At 34.9% G+C, this 22,825-nt stretch overlaps 1 protein-coding gene across 1 annotated transcript; it reads right to left on the bottom strand.

Moving 5' to 3' along the window:
• Positions 1-1,025: 1,025 nt before the first annotated feature.
• Positions 1,026-22,463, bottom strand: LOC121366469. The gene is made up of 13 exons (XM_041490914.1): positions 22,326-22,463; positions 20,952-21,187; positions 19,350-19,450; positions 16,835-16,973; positions 14,840-14,943; positions 13,522-13,578; positions 11,684-11,851; positions 7,885-8,015; positions 4,427-4,566; positions 3,753-3,837; positions 2,884-2,942; positions 2,291-2,389; positions 1,026-1,955 (listed from the first exon to the last, which is right to left on the bottom strand). The coding sequence occupies exons 2-13, from the start codon at positions 21,177-21,179 to the stop codon at positions 1,875-1,877; spliced, it is 1,392 nt and encodes a 463-aa protein (XP_041346848.1). The 5' UTR covers positions 21,180-21,187; positions 22,326-22,463; the 3' UTR covers positions 1,026-1,874.
• Positions 22,464-22,825: the final 362 nt, after the last annotated feature.

Here is a 22,825-nt window from a genome sequence, read left to right as displayed (position 1 = left end):
TTGAATTATGAAAATCATAAACCTTTTAGTACACTGAATATGTGCTATGGCTGGACTGTTTTACCAAATGGAATCCCATATTATTAGGCAATAATGTCAACGTATATGGTTAAAAATATTATATGCAAAATATCGACCTAAATTTCACAAAACAGATTGGATTTGATCTGCAATGATCAAAAATAACTTTTATTTAGGTATATAGAAAATAATACATGAGTAGCCGTTAGATACCATTATCTCACAACGAGTTGTTTTAAAATGTATCTTAACGGACACAAGTGTATTATTCTGTTTCTTACATATTCCAGGCCTCCCAGACCTTCTATATTTCCTATATTTTTTTTATAGAATCCTATAAAACTCCTATATTGAGATTCATTTCCTATATTTTACTCAATTGTTTTGCCAAAATGCTGATAAATGCCAATGAATAAAATATGTTACTGAGTTATATTCGCAGTGATAGGAAGCCAGCCTGTCAGAAATTCAAAAGATGCTTTGAATGTGGAAGATCTGTATCAAGTGCTAATGAGGTGAGGAGGATGTATTACCGATACAAGATGCACCAACTTTCAAAGTATCCTGGATATCGCTATAGACTGTTGGCAAGCCTTGGTATACATTTGTTGAGGTAGTAGATGGTATCTTGTGTACATACACAAGGTAAAAACATACCATTAGTAATGTAAATGTCTTTAGAAATATGTGTAAGATGCCTATAATCATGATAATCGGTCCAGATTTTCCTATAAAACTCCTATAGTTGACCTCAAAATTCCTATAAAACTCTTATATTCTGGTATGCAAATTCCTATATTTCCTATATTTTAATATGTACAAGTGGCTGGGAGGCCTGATATTCTCAAAAACCAGGTTTTAAGCAAATTTTAACATCTTTTTCGACTAAAAGTTATTTACAGCTGTTGCATTTGTAGCTTACTTATGCATCACAGACACATGATTGTCAAGTTAACTATACATCATTCATTTCCACTGTGCTGTTTTTCATTGGATGTATGGCACTGGTGACCTGGTCATCATGTAGGAGCAGCCAGTCATATGTCTTGAGAAAAAACCTAAATCAATAAATACAATTTTATATCTATATAAACTACTTGATAATAAAAAAAAATATTTCATAAACTGGGACTGTCGGGGTAAATGACACGATGTGAAACATGTAACACAAAATCAACAACTCTGTAAACAGCATTAGCTGTTCATTAACTCCAGGTCAGGGGCGGATCCAGGGTTGGGAGTCGGAGGTGTGGTAGACAGGGGACCCATCACCCTAAAAATATTAATTTGTGCTCTTTTTTGCTTTGTTTTTAATTGGGATTCCCTATCTATGAGTTGGTACATGTTTTTCCTGTTAGTCCTAACCATAAAATATTTCATGGATCCACCCCTGCATGCCAGGGTTTATAACATGGAAGAGAACACAAAACCGTGAGAACACTACATGAAAAAGGCACACAGTATGTTTTATAAAGGCACTAGCACACCACTTTTTAAAAAACTAAAATATTTTGTGTTGGTTATATTTTTAACAAAGTCATAATAAAAAAATTTAAGGATCAGTTTTGACTATGGAAATACCAGAATTACATTGTGGTTTGGGGTGTTGTGTTGTTTATCTGCAAGAATTTTTACATGATCATCATAATTATGAAAAGGGTTAAAATATTTGCATCAATGCTTTTAAGCCCTCCTTCATGCCTAAATCTAAGAACTAAACAAATGAAGTGAGTAAAAATGTGTCAGGTGGGTCACAAAGGGTATCAATATATATATATAATAGAGAGAGATTGACAATGACTGGAAAATACAAAAATAAATTAATTGTGTATGTAAAGTTCTGAACACATATGCTATAAATTTTTCGATCTTCTCTCAACAGAATCTTTTATATAGAGAATCGCCTTCCAGGGGTCAATGTTCACATTGGTAGCCTAAAACAAAAAGAAGAAATAACAGAATTAATGTTTATCTGGACTGTACTAAGTCAATATATCTATAAAACCTACAAAATACGATTACTGCCGTGTGTAAAATGAGAATACTACATGAGTGAACTTTAGATACCACCTATAATATAAACAAAGCATTTATTAAGTACACCTTTGTAATTAAAAACTAACTATTTGTTACAATTGACCACAAACAAATAATAAATAAATGTATGCCTACTCCTGTAATAACAAATTACTCATCACAATGTACCGCAAACAACAAATTTCTTAATTATGCCTACTTATGTAATAACAGATTACTAATCACAACGTACCGCAAACAACTCAAGAGAGCTCATATCTGTTCGGACGTCGGCTACCGGACCTCGCGTTATAATACGAGCATAAGCCGGAATACGACCATGTGAACTTTTCTGAAAATCAATAACAAATTATAATGTAAACAATTGTAGCTGTGGTAGCAAAGAAATTCATTGAATTATAGGGACCTTATCTAAGTCTCTTTTCAGAATAGTAATTTAAAAACAGAGAACTCAATAACTGTACAATATACATGTATGTCACTGAAATATAATTATTTGTATTACATGTACTTTCATAGTGTATCAATTATAAGCAGAGAGGGAAGACAAACATGAAATGTACGGAAATGATGACCAATGTTAATTTTTATCTACACTGTTGTTTTGCACATGGCGAGATGAGGTCTGGGACAGTTACACCCCCTAGAAAAATATAAAGAAGCATCCTTTTAAGTTCTTTTTCTTTCTCTGTGAGATCCTCCATCACTGTGCTATGATTCTCATGCTACTGCTCGTCTATTTATTTTAAGACAGGTACATCCATGTAGGTACATGTATGTACAATAAAAAACAGAATGTGCAAGAAAAAATTAGTATCATCTTACCAAAGCGGGCAGTCCAAAACCCATGCTAATGCAATATTTGTTGAGATCATCTATAAAAGCTGAAAGTAAGACAAAACAGATGTAAATTACTTGTAGTTTTTATGTTCCCAAGTTACAAGAATAGGTATCCATACACTGTTGTTCGATGCCATATAAATGTAGTTAAAATGTATCGAGTGTATCATTAAATAAAACATTTCTTCTTCTTCCATAAACTGCTGATGCTTATTAGCAAAGGAAACGAAAAGGACAGAGAGGAAACCTACTGCTGACACACAGACTAATTCTTCCAAAAAGTAGCAATGGATTTTTTATATTCATTTCCCAAAGACAGGATAGTACATACCACAGCCTTTGATGTAACAGATGTGGGACATTGGTTGGGATTGGGGGGGGGGGGGGGACCAAGTCCACTGAAGGCAATTGATCCTGTGACCCATCACACCTCAGGCGAGTGCTCTACCACTGAGCTACATTCTGCCCATCTGAGGTAAGTCATTCGATAAAGTAAGCTTAAAACAAAATTAATAAAAAAATTATTTTAATAAATTTCCAATTTTATAAAACATGCATTGAGATAAACATTCAAAAATTTAATGTAACTAGTACAAATCATGTTTTTGAGAAATGGACCTAAACATAAAACGTTTAACGTTGAACAAAATGCCATCGTAGGCTGCTTGGCTTATTAAAATTTAAAGTTGGTTAACAAGTAATTGACCAAATACTCCAAACTGCTAATACATCTTGTTATATACTGCACTATATTTTTGTATTCTGATTTTTTTCCATACACAATTAAAGCCCTTCCTACCTACTGTCTATATTTGTTTACTATTTCTTGTTTCCTAGCAACCAAGCAAACTTACCCCTGAGGACAAAGAATATCAACTGAAAAAAACTTTCACCAGCTACCGGACTCATCACTACTATCTCATTATCCTTCTTAGGAACCTGAAACAAAAACAAATGAAAAGAAATATGGTTCAATATGTCAGCTGTAGATTAAATTAAGACAGCATTTTGGGACTACAATAGTTGCTTTTAGTAAACATATGGAGAACGTGATTTATAGTAAACACAAAAAGATTTCAATCCATATCTAATGATTTTCTCCAGCCATAACTTTAATTTGAATTCACACAATAAACCTTGCAACTCTGAAATGACTTTACCCATGAACTGTAAACTTTGAAATTATTATGTTCCAACATTTTAAACTCTGAAAAACTTTGTTTAAATTTGCACCTTAAACTTTAAAATTTGAAATTATTTTATTCTTGCACCTTAAACTGAAATACAATTAACCTAGAACTTTAAACTATGATATTATTTTAACCTTGAATTTAAAATTTTTAATGACTGGCCATGGCACTTAAAAAAAAGAAACAAAGTAACTAACCCAAACCAAGAACTTCTAAAGAATTGGCCATGACTGTTTTGACACAAATTAATTGCAACCTCTTTCCACTGATACAAAAGAATTAGCCCAAGTCACTGCACTGAAATAAACACCTTTAATGCATGTTGAAAAAATGCTTACTAAATTGGCAAACGCTACAGCATTTCCATGTTCAACAGTGAGTCCGAGAGCAGAGTAAAAGTTGACAAGATCTTGAAAATAATTCTTTCCAGACTGGCGGTAATAGTCTTCCCCTGCAGTCCTCCACATTTCAACCACACCTACACCACAAAACACAAAAATCAAATAAAAACCAAAACTACTGCAGCATAGGAATGCTTAACTACTGTGGTTATCAGGAGAGGGAAGGAATGTTTGCCTAATGACATTTAGGTACATTTAAATTACAGAATTTTGGTGTCTTAACATGCTGGCATTGAATGTGGGTTTTTGTTTTTATGATCTGGCCAGAATTGTAAAAACCCAAAATCAGGGATTGATGGAAGCACGGAATCCTTTTAAACTTGAAGCCTGATCTGATTATATTGATGTATAGGATATGAAGAAAGTTTATTAAAGTCTATTTTGGTAATCTTAAGAGAGAAAACCCACTACATTTTTCCATTAATAGCAAAGAATCTTTTAATATATGCACCATCTCACACACAGGATAGCACATACCATGACCTTTGATATACCAGTCATGGTACACTAGCTGAACGAGAAACAGTCCAATTAGCCCACCAATGGGGATTGATCCCAAAGACTGACCACATATCAGGTGAGTGCTTTATCACTTTGCCCAGAGAGCATTGGACATGTGAATGGGTTGCAAAGAAGAAACGCGCCTGGACTCAATAACACTTCTAACTCATGCTTTACCACTTTGCCCAGAGAGCATTGGACACGTGAATAGGTTGAAAGAAGAAACGCGCCTTGACTCCATAACACTTCTAACTCATGCTTTACCACTTTGCCCAGAGAGCATTGGACACGTGAATAGGTTGAAAGAAGAAACGCGCCTTGACTCCATAACACTTCTAACTCATGCTTTATCACTTTGCCCATAGAGCATTGGACACGTGAATAGGTTGAAAGAAGAAACGCGCCTGGACTCAATAACACTTCTAACTCATGCTTTACCACTTTGCCCATAGAGCATTGGACACGTGAATAGGTTGAAAGAAGAAACGCGCCTTGACTCAATAACACTTCTAACTCATGCTTTACCACTTTGCCCATAGAGCATTGGACACGTGAATAGGTTGAAAGAAGAAACGCGCCTTCACTCAATAACACTTCTAACTCATGCTTTACCACTTTGCCCATAGAGCATTGGACACGTGAATAGGTTGAAAGAAGAAACGCGCCTTCACTCAATAACACTTCTAACTCATGCTTTACCACTTTGCCCATAGAGCATTGGACACGTGAATAGGTTGAAAGAAGAAACGCGCCTTGACTCAATAACACTTCTAACTCATGCTTTACCACTTTGCCCATAGAGCATTGGACACGTGAATAGGTTGAAAGAAGAAACGCGCCTTGACTCAATAACACTTCTAACTCATGCTTTACCACTTTGCCCAGAGAGCATTGGACACGTGAATAGGTTGAAAGAAGAAACGCGCCTTCACTCAATAACACTTCTAACTCATGCTTTACCACTTTGCCCATAGAGCATTGGACACGTGAATAGGTTGAAAGAAGAAACGCGCCTTGACTCAATAACACTTCTAACTCATGCTTTACCACTTTGCCCATAGAGCATTGGACACGTGAATAGGTTGAAAGAAGAAACGCGCCTTGACTCAATAACACTTCTAACTCATGCTTTACCACTTTGCCCAGAGAGCATTGGACACGTGAATAGGTTGAAAGAAGAAACGCGCCTTGACTCAATAACACTTCTAACTCATGCTTTACCACTTTGCCCATAGAGCATTGGACACGTGAATAGGTTGAAAGAAGAAACGCGCCTTGACTCAATAACACTTCTAACTCATGCTTTACCACTTTGCCCATAGAGCATTGGACACGTGAATAGGTTGAAAGAAGAAACGCGCCTTGACTCAATAACACTTCTAACTCATGCTTTACCACTTTGCCCATAGAGCATTGGACACGTGAATAGGTTGAAAGAAGAAACGCGCCTTGACTCAATAACACTTCTAACTCATGCTTTACCACTTTGCCCATAGAGCATTGGACACGTGAATAGGTTGAAAGAAGAAACGCGCCTTGACTCCATAACACTAACTCATGTTCTATCACTGGAGCACATTGATGACTTAATCAGCTATTGGATGTCAAACCTTCAGTAATTCTGACACGTAATAATTTTTCCTAATGCTGCAAGGGATCTTTTATATACACTTTCCCACAGACAGGAAAGCACATACCACAGCTTTTGACCAGTTGTGCTGCACTGGTTGGAATGAGAAAAAAAACAAATCAGTTGAAAGGATCCACTGAGGTGGTTCGATCCTGCGACACAAGTACCTCAAGCGAGCACTCAACGGACTGGGCTGAATCCCGCCTCAGTATAGGAAGAAACCTGTTGCTTCCACAGAGGCTACTCCTACAGAAAACCAGCAAGGGATCTTTTACATGCACTTCCTCCATACTTTCACACTAGCTGAATGAGAAACAGCCCAATGAGTCCACCAATGGGGATCGATCCCAAAGAGCATTGGACACATTTGAATGGGTTGCAAAGAAGAAGATAATGCTCCTTGCCTCAATAACACTTCTAACTCATGCTTTACCACTGAGTTTCATAATTTATCATCCATTAAAGGCTTTTGTAGGAGATATCGCTGGCACTATAATTTGCGATATCTCCTGCGATATTCTCCTAGGAGATATTGTTTCTTTTGTAATGTCACTGTGTATGTTTCAGCACTAAACCCATTCGTAGTCATGTCACATCACGTCACTGTCATGCTACTAATTAACGAGTCTATCGCTACCAAATATAGTGACATTCAACCCACACTATTGACATTGTTTAAAATTGTCACAAAAAATTATAATGGATGATATAAAGAATATCTTACTTGCAAACACAGGACAGTAATTTTAGAATACTCTAAACAAACATTTTTATTTTTATCATCCATTAAAGGCTTTTGTAGGAGATATCGCTGACACTATAATTTGTGATATCTCCTGCGATATTCTCCTAAGATATCGCTTCTTATAATCTTGATTGGTCAAATTTTAATACAAGACACTTGGGTAGTATCCTCTATATAGACGGATGGTATTTTGTTACGTCATTGTGTATAAACCTATCATTAGTGACGTCACGCCCCTTATTCTGCTAGTTAATGAGTCTACCAACCAAATATAATGACATTCAACCCACATTACTGACATTGTTTACAATTGTTGCAAATGAAAAGAACCATAATGGATGATAAAAAGAATACCCCCATTGTACCTTGTGATATCATAATCTATCAGCACGAGTTGATAAAAGCATGAAATCCAAGGCGGAGTATCCTCTATATAACAGGAACAAAAAATGGAAAAATTAAAAGAAAAGAGAACTAGCTCTCTATTGATTTTGTTTAGTGGAATAACTCTACACTGACCATGGTAGTGTGTTGGGTCGATGAACCCGTGCATGTGAGGGTGGACCTGGCTAGCGCCAGCATGAGGCAATATGTCCCAGACTATCACTGGATACTGGGCACTCTCGTCAAACGTACTGGCTGCCTGGAACCTGCACAAACAATAACAAGTCAATTAATAACAACAATAACAAGTATTCTGAGAGTACTGTTAAAGCAATACATGTCCTCTACCTGGCCCAACAAGTTTTCAGATCTCCGAAATTCAAAGGCCATAATTCTAAAAAAAAAGAGAGGATACATTGCCATGAAAATCAACATTGTTCTGTAACAGATTATGATAAAGCTACACACAAGATTTCAGCTCAGTATCTTGAGGCATTTATAACAAAATTATATGTAGTACAGACGGACAGACATACAGACGGACAGACAGGGTGATGAAACTATATGTAGTACAGACGGACTGACATACAGACGGACAGACAGGGTGATGAAACTATATGTAGTACAGATGGACTGACATACAGACGAACAGACAGGGTGATGAAACTATATGTAGTACAGACGGACAGACATACAGACAGGGTGATAAAACTATATGTAGTACAGACGGACTGACATACAGACGGACAGACAGGGTGATGAAACTATATGTAGTACAGATGGACTGACATACAGACGGACAGACAGGGTGATGAAACTATATGTAGTACAGATGGACTGACATACAGACGGACAGACAGGGTGATGAAACTATATGTAGTACAGATGGAATGACATACAGACGGACAGACAGGGTGATGAAACTATATGTAGTACAGATGGACTGACATACAGACGGACAGACAGGGTGATGAAACTTATAGTCCCCGCCAGTTTGGACCGGTAGTGGACTAATAATAATAATATTATTATTAATGATAAAAAAAATTATAATAACAGAACCTATAATATAATAAACTGTATAGGACAAAAAACACCATTGGCACATCAAAGGGGATTAATCATATTTTAGATAGATCCACTTTACAGTACCTTTATAAATAAAATAATGCAAACCAAGGAAACCGCTAATTAACTTGGTCATGCTGCTGTTGCTCCCGTGCACATGCCAGCATTGGTGATCTCCTCTCCCACCCCCAAAACCCTTTCCTGTCCTGGATGGAGGAACCGGCAGAAGTTGACACCTGCGCCCATGACAGACATGTGCTACAGGTTGCATAGTACCAAAGAAGAGAGTACCGTGTCAAAGTTCGACGTGCACCATCAAATATTTACGGAGTAAAAGCAGCTGTGGGTGTGATTGGTAGTAATATGTGACATTGATTATTTGTGCAAATACTACTATCCATTGACAATAAATAAATACACTTTTATTTGTTATACAGTTGTTATGCAGTATATACCAGAGGTTGGAACTAATGCGGGGTACCCCCAAAAATGGAACTGCAATTTACAGGAAAAATGACGGTTGCTATTAAAAACATAAATTAAATCTCTTAAATGATACGTGACCCCCCATTTTCTAGCAGCTAGATTAGATGTGAGGTGCCACACTTTCTATTGCTGTACTTCCTGGGTGTGTTGAAATGCTGCTTATATCAGTTTTATTAGTAAACGTTAACATAATCGGCAATAGGAATTGATTTGGTCTATTGGAACCTATAGCATATATTCACTATATTATCATTATGTTATATTGTGTGCCATTTACTGTTATTTGACAGTCATAATTGCTTAATTAGGTTACACTAAGGCATAGGAGTTCATAATGACCTTGACCTTGGCATTAATTTACTGTGCACTGCTGAGAATAGAGTTTTAAAAAAAGTCAGTGCTGACCAATTGGAGATTTTGGCCCATAAGTTTTACTTAAAATATTTTAAAGCTTATTTATCCAAGGTGATGGACATGTCATATAACACTAATCTTATTTAGGATAATAGGTCTAGGCAAGATGAAATAAGCTATTAGTAATAATTTATTTTTAGTTAAAAAATAATGTTAACTGATATTAGGTTAATCTTTTAGATCTCCATTAACAATGTGTATTTGAATGCAATTGGCTCTGGAATGACTATATTTAAATAACCTGATTTCTGCTGTAATTTTAACATACTTTTTAGTTTGGTGAATTATGTTTTAGGCAAATATGGGAGTTTTTACAATTGTTTTTGTGAGTTTGGTAAAAACATTAAAGTGAGTTCTGTGTAGCCATTTTGCATTCTCTTCTTTATTTGTACACAAATATAAGCTTGGTAATGATAGCTTTAGGTCAATCATTAAATCTTGTCCATATATTCAGTGAGTTTTCTATAGTAAAGGGTATTTGAAGTATATACGAAGTACAAGAGCAATTTTGACACATTTGTTAATCTACCTAGGAGTGTGTTAGTATTATCTTCCACTATTACCACACTTGTAAAGCTATATTTTCCAATATTACTATGTAAATGATTTGTTACATTACAGATTGTAGTAATGCATACAATATAAATATTATATTCAGTTAAAAAAGAAAAATGACTTTCGCACTCTTTTGATGGATTGAATGTGGGTTTTTTTAACTCTAGATATGATACATGTCTGTAAGCACCAATCACTGGAGATTATTAATAAAATATCAACATATATATTGGTAGCTGTCATTGGATTTAATAATGCATATATAAAAACCAACTAGGCTGATGGGTTTGAAAATATTGCATTCAGTGACTTGACATCCAAGCATAGTCCATACCTTGGGTGTTTACCCCACCATGATGTGTACCACATTAATTTACTATTATTTGTGGATGCAGTGGTGTTCATTTCAGATACCACATGTAATATGCTTTTTTTCTAGTTAAGTTCTTGTCATATGCCCATTAAAGTCTTTCAAAACACAGGGTCACTGCAATAAATGAGTTTTAAGGTAATTATTTATTGGAAATGAGAGACTCTGACTATGCATGCACACACTACATATACAACTAAGCATACACAACCAACCCATAGTATGTATCTTCAAGAGTAGTATCTTTATTTATTATTTGTTTTAAATATGATACATTGCATTTGTATACAACTTTGCATAACACTGATGTTTCCTGAGGTGTACATTAAATCAGGTTGCACTGTAGGAACAACACTTTCAATTATGTTGTCACATCATATCAGAACACAGAAGATCCTGATAGTCATGAAAACACCCAATTGGACACTTTTTGAATAATATATTTTTTTGATATAGGTTGCATAGTACCAGAGAAGAGAGTACCGTGTTAAAGTTCGACGTGCACCATCAAATATTTACAGAGTAAAAGCAGCTGTGGGTGTGATTGGTAGTAATATGTGACATTGATTATTTGTGCAAATACTACTATCCATTGACAATAAATAAATACACTTTTATTTGTTATACAGTTGTTATGCAGTATATACCAGAGGTTGAAACTAATGCGGTGTACCCCCAAAAATGGAACTGCAATTTACAGGAAAAATTAGGGTTGCTATTAAAAACATAAACTAAATCTCTTAAATGATACGTGACCCCCCATTTTCTAGCAGCTAGATTAGATGTGAGGTGCCACACTTTCTATTGCTGTACTTCATGGGTGTGTTGAAACGCTGCTTATATCAGTTTTATTAGTAAACCTTAACATTATCAGCAATAGGAATTGATTTGGTCTATTGGAACCTACAACAGCTTGCTCTGAATGTGCACGTAACAACCCTCTGACCTGACCTAACCAAGGACCCTTGCATGAGTCCAGTATTCTACCAACTGAACTAACAGGGAAAACAAAGATTGATTACATAACACGAAGGTGCTGACCATTTGACGGACAAGTTCATCAGGTCCATGTACTCATCAAGGGACCAGTTCAAGGGGTGGTGTTTCTTGAGAGCAAACAGGGCGTGCCACTTGTCCATCTTAAACGCATTTGAAGCCGTGAAGGCAAATTTCGACTCCAGGCGATGCATGGTGTGTTCGGCAGTGAAACTGAAACAGACAATCATGGGAAAAAAAGTTAAAACTTTGTTTTGTTTAACTACATCACCAGAGCTGATTGAACATCATTGGATATTCCTGACACTTTATTAACAACTGAATTCCATGACTTGCCATGTCTTTTTAAAGGAAAGTTTCAGTACCTTTATGCAGATTTCCAAAGATTATTTTACAATAATCGACATAATTTAAAAATATTTTGCCATTCTTTTTCTTCTTTTTCATGTTAATTGAGAAATAGTAAGGTTCAACCCATTTTCAATTTATCAAGGGTGAAAATGCTATATGAGCTAAGTGAAAACTTCAGACAGATCTGGATAAACACATGGTTATCAAATCACTAGTAATATATACATGTATAGTGAAACCTCTTAAAACCGGACATCCATTAGACCAAGAGGTTTTGTTGTACTCTGTTGTTTGTTTCCATTGATGTCCTATTTATATTCAGTAGTATATATGTATTGAAAATCTATCCTATAACTTACCCATGAAATCCATGTCATAAACCCATGTGATAATTTACTTTATTAACCTGGTTAATAATGGTATGCAAATTTACAAGGTCTCTAGGTAATGTGTTGCTGTGGATGGGTCATTTGCTTACAAGCCAACAAGATCTGTGTACCTGACTCGGTTGATATTTTCCATATTAAAAAATACTCGTAAAGAATCCTCTATATATCCTCTAGATAATAATCCAATAAAGAACCTTTGACTTAAGATATTTTAACGTTTGCTTATATACTTTTAAATTGTTTAATGATTGCAAGTTTATCTGCAAGTGAAAGTTCAGTACAGTGAGGTTTAGCTGGATGTTCCATGTTGAAAAACAATATGGCAATGAAATGCTACTGACACTTTTTCGACACCGCTACATTACTTTTGTCTACTCTTTATTTTTCTAATAAACATTTCCAAAACAAACTTAAATTCAAATAATAGGAAGACAGTGAATTAAATTAATTGTTGTTTTGTCCGTTCTTGAAGCAAACATTGAACATGTTCGTGAAGGATATCAAGATTCCACTTGATCAGGGCTCAAAATTCGCTTCGCACCAAGATTCATGCAAGCATAAAACATCCGAATCTACTTGGATTCGCGTGAAATATTTCCAAAAATTTATTAAATTAAATAATCAGTGAGTAAAACATTACCGAATTAAAAATAATAATAATAAAAAAATAGTCAAGCTTCAGTTTAAACCATAGGTACCAGTACTTGATGACAGGATAATAAACCATTTTCCAATGACAATAGTACATGATACGGTTGTTACTGCATTGAGTTAGTCACTGTGATTGAAAGCCCATGTCCGATAAACATTCAGTACTATTTTTGTTTTGTTTTATCAGCACCCTATCCAAAGCATTTTGATTCACGTTTTATTCCCGGCCAGGACGAGGTGAGGATTTTACCCCGCCCATACGGCAAATTTTAAAACACGAAACTACATGAAAAAAATGTAAAAATAAGTAAAAAAATACTTTTACAGCTTAATTTGTATCATATGCTTCTTGAAAAATACCTAAGACGTTGATATAATCAGGTATTAAAAATACTTCATCAGGACCATAAAAAGATTATGATATATCCGACTTTGAAAATGAGAGGGTCCGGTTTTGAGGGGTTTCACTGTACTATCATACATTCAACTTACTTTCGATAATGACAAAAATCACAAGAGTTTTTGCTTTCAGAGATCAGCCTCTCAATACTGAAAAACAAAAACAATTTTTTTTTTTAACCTATTATATTTGTATTTTATAATGAATAGTCAAGATGTTTTAAAGGAGGAACTATAAATTGGCTGGGAGCACATGACATTATCAATGAACGGTGAAGTGAACTTTGTGAAAGTGTCATAAACAATAACATTATTTAGTAATCATGATGTAGGGGATTTAAAAAAAAAGCTATGTAAATTTTTATTATCATTAGTAATTAAACTTACAAGAATGTTCCTAAAAAAAATCAGCAATGTGTGCTATAACCAGTTAAAAATCGTGCTGGTTTTACAGATACATCAGGGTTTCTGCCAGAGGGTAAAACAGGTAAGGCGCCATACCCAAAAAATGTTGAAGATTTTTTTGTTTTAAGTGAACCTTTTGACAAAATTAATTACTCTTATCATTACTGTATGATTTTCTTAACCCTAATCCTAAACCTAATCCATTGCAAATGTCAGACAAAAAAAATACTTTACCCATTTTCTTTCTGGGAGTTTTTTTGTTTTTACAACTTGCGGTTGACAAATGTTTCAAAATGACATATTTCACTTCAAACGCACAGTATGATTACTTAACCTGACTTATGGCTTTTACCCCTATTCATATCTCAACAGCCAATCAAACGGCTAAAATCTTCTATTGAGCCAGAACACAATATTTTAAGTGAACAATTGTTCTGTTTGTGTGACGTTACACAACTTTAAATAGTGAACATTTACATTCTGTACAATTAAATGTTACAAACATTCAGGATCATAAGAATTTTATTCACTAAGCAAATATAATTTGTGTAACCAAACAATCAGTTACCTAAGAAAAAATCATGTGAAACCAAATCCGATTATGTAAGATTTTAAAATATTGTCCCAGCAGTCGGTTTCAATCACATGATAACCTCTTCATTCTTTTGAGCTCATCGGCCAGAACAGTAGAAGATTTTAGCCATTCGAATGGCTGTTGTGATGTTTGGATCAGTCTATGTGAATAGGGGGAAATGCCATAGGTTAGAGGTAACATTAATGCAGGTTATTTTTATATCAAACTGAAAGCAAATTGCGGTTGTTTTTTTACATTCATAAAATAAAATTGTTAAGAAGTGATTGATGTTTGTCAGAAAACATAGTTTAATTGTAGGTAGCAAATATTTGGGACAGATTGGCAATACCCTTAATTCATGCATTAGTAGAAATAGTAAGCCAGCTTTTATATCTCGAGACAATGAGTTAATATTTGAATAAACAAACTTACTAAACTTCTTCAGGTTCTTTTGGTTTGGTGATAGGTCGTTTGTCTCTTAATGGGTTGTAAATGGTATGTTCCCGAGTAAAATAATTATATACATTTATCACCTCCTACAAACAAAAACAAAATTGTCCATTTAGCATATAATACTACATAATACTTGCAACAGTATATATATATACAGTATACATATATAAAGGGTGCAAGGAGGGAAAACAAATCATCCTCTGCCCACTACCGACCCTGGTCGGGCTGCTTGTGCTCCCTGGCACATGCCAGCACGGGCAATCCCCTCTCTCACCCACCCCAAACCCTTTCCTGTACTAGACGGAGGAGCTGACGAAAGTCGACACCTGCACCTATGACAAGCAAGCGCTGCAACAGCTTGCTCTGAATGTGCACGTTAATACCTACCTAAATTATATGGATGCAGTGTGATGGATCGTAGAATTAAGCTGTATCCCAACCGGAATGAATGAATGAATGAATGAATGTTTAACGACACCTCAGCACGAAAAATACATCAGCTATTGGGTGTCAAACTATGGTATGAATGAATGAATGAATGAATGTTTAACGACGCCCCAGCATGAAAAATACATCGGCTATTGGGTGTCAAACTATGGTAATGCAAATAAATAAAGTGATGATCAACATCAATATAAAAATTCAACCCTTAAACAAAAACAGTGTAAAGAACTGTACAAAAACACAAATATCACAGAATTTTACGGATACTGAATTTTACTCAAAACTTAAATTTTGTGCTGTATTGGCCATTCTCAAAGAGAATGTTACACCCCTGCACCACGGTGAGGTTACAGCACACGCAGGGGTATCCTAACCGGATGCAAGCAGTTCTTTTAGAAATCATTGATTTCAATAGCTGCATCCTAAATTAACCGGACATATGAGATACTACGACTGAAATCAATGATTTCTAAAATAATCACTTGCGTTCAGTTAGGATACAACTCTACTGTAAATAGGGGATAAAATGTGTGCATATAAAGTTTGCATTGTTTGTACTAAAACTCAAGTCGCAAAATTTATATGCATGCATTATTTTCATTGCAGATACCAACAGTCATTTGCAAAGTTTACATATCACGGACATGTGCTAAATGTCACAACATTAATCCAGTATACAATATTTCCCTCAGTGGAACCAATACATTCCCGGCCTACCCACCTCCACTACCATCCCAATCGTGCTCCATGATCATTATATTAAGGGGTGTGATATTTGTTTTCATAGTTGCTAGTGTGTTAGAATAGCCTACGTAGCAGCAGTGGATTTCCTATTTATACTCTAGACAAAGTGCTGAAATCAATGTATTATGTGTTTATATAGTAGACACCAAACATATGTCTAGTCTAGTTCAAACAAACTTTCCATTCCTTTTCTTTACACATATAAATTGAATAGCTGTACAAATCATAAATAAGAGAACTCAACATTTCTATAATCAGGATTTCTAATTAAATCAGCATGATCACAGAGTTCAGTTCAGTGACAACAATGTGCATGAAATGGAGAAACCTTGAGGTGTTTTCTCTGTTTTAGATACTTCGCCTATCCTGTTGAGATGTTCGAACCAGCCTATTATCAGTATGGGAATATGCATTTGTTTGAGGAGAGGTGGAGAGGTGAAGAAGAAAAGACATCTGTCCAATCCCATACTCTGCGTACATGCACCTTGCATCATTTCATCAATCCCTTTTCAGGACTAGCTCTGGCTATGTACAAAGTTTTGCAAAATGTTCTAATAAATGCCAAAAATCCACAATTTTTTCAACACATCTCAATCATTACATGAAATTCTTTTGCTAAATTAAAATAAAATTTGCAATTGGCGAATGGCAGAGCTAGGCCTTGCTCTTAAATCCAGTTTGACAGTCCATAAATTAATTTTTAAAAAACAACAGAAAAACCCACAGAAATTCCATGGATCTAAAATGTGTTTTTTTGTTCTGTCTAAAACTCCTGGCAATAATTACCTGATGGAATGCTTGCTGAAAGAGCTTCTCATTGTTTCCAACCCAGAGTCGAACTTTCGACTGAAATGGCCCTGGAAACAGAAGAGGTGCCTTGCGATTCTCCACATCGTACACAGACGAAAACCTTTTAAACAGATTTCTGAAAGTTTAAAAACATTTCTGTTATGCACTAATTTATCAGTAAAATGATACCAATGAAAGTCTTTAAAAAAAAAAATTGAAATTTCAAAATATATCAATTACTGACCATCATTGAGGGCAATATCAGGTTTTATGGACCGAAGAAATTGATATTAACAGAAGCCAACATCAATTTCTTTGGTAAATAAAACCTGATATTGCCTAAAATAAGGTCAATAATTACATAATAAAATCCATAAATGCGTACTATGAGATTTAATGATGTCACGTAATCCTATGACATCGTATGACAAGCAGAGGAACTTGGAAATAAACAGTTGCAACATTACCAAGACAAAAATTAAATTAGAGACACTATGACCAGCAAGAGTGTCAAAATCATATTAATAACAAAATAAAACACAAAATATAATAAATCTGAACATACATTTAAACTGAACAGTTACTGATTACTGTACCTCCAAATGCATTTTTTATATGTATCATTTTGGTATATATTATGGTGTGGTATGTATTTTGGCGCGCGATCTTTAAATAGCAACTGTGCGTCATCAAAGAAAAGCTATGACGTCAAATGCAGAAGATGTTGTTGACGGAAGTATTTTTTATTGATAAAAATAAAGCAATGTTTACAATTTGCTAGTTTGTGGTAAGTATAAACAATTAAAAATACCATGCAACTAAAAGTACTACTTTCCTTAAGGAACTTTGTATCTCCAAATTTTCACACTGAATTTTACTCACCTGCTGCACGAGACATTGTCATCTGCTACTAGTGGAATAACAAGAAATAACAAGACTAAAACTAAAACTAAAAATCTCACTATATGTTGAATTTAATGTTTATATTTTAATTATATATACACATGTATATATATACTTATCATTTATTGATCGTCATTGAGGGCAATATCATGTTTTATGGACCGAAGACATTGATATTGATTCATATCAATGCCTAAGGTACATAAAACATGATATTGCCCAAAGTGTGGTCAATAATTGTTTTATTACATAATGTCATCCATAAGACTCGTACATTCCTGCTTTGTTTATCAGAATCTAAATACGCCAACGCTTATAATTTCCCGCAATGCGTTAAAACTGATGGGATTTAGTGATGTCAAGTAATCCTATGACGTTGTATGACACGCAGAGGAATGCGGAATTAAACAGTTGAAACGTTACCAAGACAAAACATCAAATTCGAGACATTATAACCAGCAAGTATCAAAATCATATTAATAGCAAAATAAAACACAAAATGTGATAAATCTGAAAATACATTTATACTGAACAGTTACCGATTACCTTCAAATGCATTTTTTATTTGTAACATAAAATCCTGAGAGTGCTGATTCCAACTGCATTTTGATGTATCATGTACTTTTCTAAATCTGCGATATATTCCATACACATTTGACGATTACTGACCTTGTTTTTGTCGTATTTGCTGAATTAAACTCGGTATGACTAAAGATGTTATCTTTTTGCTGAAGGACAGCAAAGTGTTTTGTCACAAGATTGTGCTTGTTTACATTAGAGTTAGCAGTTGACGTTGCAGTACGTTAGGGGCCGTCCATAATTTTCCACATTTTCACAAGCGTACAAACCGTACACTTTTTACACACACCCCCCCCTAAAAGTGTACATCCCCAAATGAAAAATGTTGATCAACATTTTTCATGTTCAAAAAAAGTAGACACTGGCCCCTTAACCCCCTCCCCCCTGCGTACGGTTTGTACGCTCGTGAAAATGTTGAAAATTATGGACGGCCCCTTACCTACTCATTAATTGGATAGAATTTTGTCTCATCTTTATTTTCATTGGTCAGGGCAATATCACTTTTGATGGACCGGTGAGACCGTCTCAGGGCAATATCACTATTTACGGACGGTCATGTGACTGGTTTTTGATCAATAAGAATACAGATATATTTTCATTACCGGTATGTAATATATTAGGTTATGTCTCTATCAATAATAACAAGAAAAACATTGTTATTTCTATACTACATGAGATTGTTGCTTATCCACGCCAAAACCCATATCACGAGGATAACATAAAATTCTGAGAATGCTGATTCCAAATGCATTTTGATGTATCATGTTTGTTTCTAAATCTGCAAGATATTCCTTACACAATTTGATGATTACTGACCGTGTCTTTGTCGTATTTGCGGAAATAAAACTCGATATGACTAAAGATGTTATCTTTTTGCTGAAGGACAGCAAAGTGTTTTGTCACAAGATTGTGGGTGTTTACATTAGAATTAGCAGTTGACGTTGCATTACGTTACCTATTCATTAATTGGATCGAATTTTGTCTCATGTTTATTTTCATTGGTTAAATCTCCCAGGGCAATATCACTTACCTGCATGATGGGTCTTTGGATTTTGACCATTGCTGAAGAATGCTGCTGAGATCCGTGATAGAAAAGTGGAAACCTATCACACATTTTGTTATAAACCAGTCCTGAAACAAACCATGTATAAAATACAATCATCATGTAAGCCATATTAAGTGATGTCAGTTCCATCTAAGAATTGTTCGTCATTTTTTGTGAATTTATTGATGTATAACAATCACAAATTGTATAAAATTACTGTTATACATAGATAAATTCACAACAAAATGATGTACAATTCTTATAATTACAAACAGCACAACTTATTTAGTTAAAACTAGACATAATTCATAAATCAGTTTCTAATGTTCCCATGACCTGCTTTACATAATGACATCCCATTTGTAATGACATCATTTTCTGAGGAGTTTAGTTTTAAATCCTTCACTACACTACACAATTTATGCAGTTTGTGACAGTTGTCCATCAATAAATTTATTTTAAAATGATGAGCAGGTTCTTATATAATTACAAATATAGAAGCGTGTACAGAGGGTGGGTTTCGGCAGTGGAACCCTCCTCTTGATCAAACAAATTTGATTCTGTTTTTCAATACTTTTTCCGGGGAAGCATGTCTTATCCCCTCCTAAACTTTGCTACGGTTTATTTTAAGGTTATCAAGTTTGTAATTATATATGTATATGTGTATATGTATGTGTATATGTATATGTATATGTATATGTATATGTATATGTATATGTATATGTATATGTATATGTATATGTATATGTATATATAATTATTATCCCACCAAAGCAAAATACAGTGGGATGCAGTTCAAAGCTCCACTGAGGCCTTTTGCCATCTAACTAACTGCAAACTTTACTACCTCACCTGTGCAGAGTTCGACAAATCCACTAGCCCTCCATTTGGGCTGGTGAATTTTTGATCTGGGCTGGTGAATTTTTGATCTGGGCTAGTGAATTTTTGATCTGGGCTGGTGAATTTTTGATCTGGGCTGATGAATTTTTGATCTGGGCTAGTGAATTTTTTATCTGGGCTAGTAGAAATTATCAACTGTATTGCTATTATACATATAAGACACTAGCCAAAGTTACTGAGGGCTAGTGACATTCTCAAACATTTGTCAAACACTGACTGTATAACTAATCTTTAAAATTTGAGATATACCTGTAATATAATTGCTGTACCTACAATTAAGTTAAACATGTATATGGTGTTTATAAATAGGTGCCTACACCTGCCACAATTGCTACCTTCCTGTACTTGTCAAGCTTAAAATTATACTTTACTGCACTGCATAGATATACTCTGACCATTAAGGGTCACTGATCATGACAGAAACAAAACAACCAATGGATCCATCAAGGGGTTCAACTCTATGATCCAAGCACTCTACCGACTGAACTATACAACCCCTGCAATTTAGAAAATGTCTACGGCAAAAAACATGCCACTGAAACAAATTGACTATATTCCAAGGCAAAAACGTGCTGTGGAGAATTAAAAACTCCTCAACAATCTCCACGGCATTGTAGGAGTTGACTACATACATGTATGTAAACGTCACCCTTTCCTTTTAAAAATAAATTCAGCAAAATTTCAAACCTGGTTGTATTGTGAGGGAAGTAAAAATGGTGGCCACACAGAGTACGTTCTGTCTGACGAATATGAAGCCTGGACGAAAGCAGCTTGACACCAGTTGGAGTTACTGGCCAAGTACACGAGACAAACAAGAACAAGAAGAAATCCAAACATCCATCGAAGGTTCTTTGGTGACTGAAGAAGACTCATTAGTCTGCCAGTCTTGGTCGCGACCGGACATGTGCTAACCATCAGCTCATCTACAATATAACAAGACAAATTTGTCACATAAATTAGTGAATTTCCTCATTGATTAATTTACACAAACTGATCAACTATTGACTATACAATAGAATTGGTTAGAAACTGAATATAACTCAATTTGAACAAAAAATAAATAAAATTAAACTCCATAAGCAGATCACATTTTTGACCAATCGTGAGTATTGCTGTTTCATATATTTGGTTCAAAAGTATATTTATGTTTATGAACAGGCAGTTGTTATGCAAATTATATGTAGCTACTTTTGTATTAAACTACTACATGTATTTCTGCACTTTAACTTCACACTAACATAGCAGTTTCACACATGGGCATTAAGAACTGTTGCATAGATCAGCCTTAAATATTGTTAACTATGTCACCTATTTTGGTGACATTTTCCAAAACAAAACACAATTTATATGCACCATCCAGCATCCCACAGAAAGGATAGTACATGTATACCATACGTCCTTTGATATACCAGTTGTGGTGAACTGGATGGAACAAGAAATAGCCTAACAGGAACTGACCCTATACCGACCATGCATCAGGCTGACATTTTACTACTGGGCTACATTCCACCTAATAATAATTTTTAAAATGGTTTTAAATATTCTGAAGGAAAATTACAAAATGAGAATGAATGAATAAATGAATGAATGTTTAACGACACCCCAGCACGAAAAATACATCAGCTATTGAGTGTCAAACTATGGTAACGTAAACAAAGTGATGATCAACATCAATACAAAAATTCAAAATTTAAATAAAAACAGTGTAAAGAACTATGCAGAAAAACAAATATCACAGATAGATGCTGACTTTTATTCAAAATTTAAATTTTGTGCTGTATTGGCCATTCTCAAAGAGAATTTTACACACCTGCACCACGTTGACGTTACAGCACGCGCAGAGATACAAAAGGGAGTCCTTGACAACCAATTGATAACCCACAACATTTTAAGAATACAAATATAAAAATAGAGTGGAATTATCTGGATTTAACAAAAGCCTGCAAAATAAACACGCTCATGGTCAGAATGAGATTATATAAACTGTTTGACTGCATAATTCAACAATCAAAAAAAAAAAATGTAGAAACATGAAACTGAAAAATATGAAAAATAAATTGCCTCTAAAATGAGTCTGACAGCCGGTTGCTTTTGGAAGCAAAATTAAAAATGTCTATAATAAATAGTGAGATCAAACGTCAAACATAAACAGGATCTAAGATCATGAGATTAGAAAATTATTTCGTGTAAACATTTCTAACCGAGTTGTCTACCTTAGTTATTTTTGCGTTATCGTTCACCTTTCATTCGCGCACTACATTATGCTATGTTTTGGTCAAATTAACCAACATTGGACAAGACAACTCGGTTCGAAATAATAACAGTTTGAATGTATTTTTGCTATAATTATTTATACAAGAAATAGTCCATCCTTAGGATTAGGCCGGGACGTAGCCCAGTGTAAAGCGTTCTCTTGATGCGCGGTCGGTCTAGGATCGATCCCCGTCGGAGGACGATTGGGCTATTTCTCGTCCCATTCACGACTGGGCTATTTCTCGTCCCATTCACGACTGGTATATCACATACTGTGATATGTGCTATCATGAATGTGGGGTAGTGCA

This window comes from Gigantopelta aegis, chromosome 3 (assembly GCF_016097555.1).
Source record: "Gigantopelta aegis isolate Gae_Host chromosome 3, Gae_host_genome, whole genome shotgun sequence".
In the NCBI taxonomy this organism is placed as follows: Eukaryota; Metazoa; Mollusca; class Gastropoda; order Neomphalida; family Peltospiridae; genus Gigantopelta; species Gigantopelta aegis.
The sequence above is the reverse complement of the archived record's forward strand: the minus strand, read 5'-3'. Positions and strand labels throughout refer to the sequence as shown.

What these genes read in the sequence shown, in the direction of transcription:
- LOC121366469 (XM_041490914.1), bottom strand. Translation starts at nt 21,179, where the DNA reads ATGGTTAGCACATGTCCGGTCGCGACCAAGACTGGCAGACTAATGAGT. An exon ending in GTTTTGGACTGCCCGCTTTG is followed by an intron (nt 2,390 to 2,883) that starts GTAAGATGATAC and finishes ATTGATTTTCAG; the next exon opens with AAAAGTTCACATGGTCGTAT. An exon ending in GCTCTCTTGAGTTGTTTGCG is followed by an intron (nt 1,956 to 2,290) that starts GTACGTTGTGAT and finishes TTTTTGTTTTAG; the next exon opens with GCTACCAATGTGAACATTGA.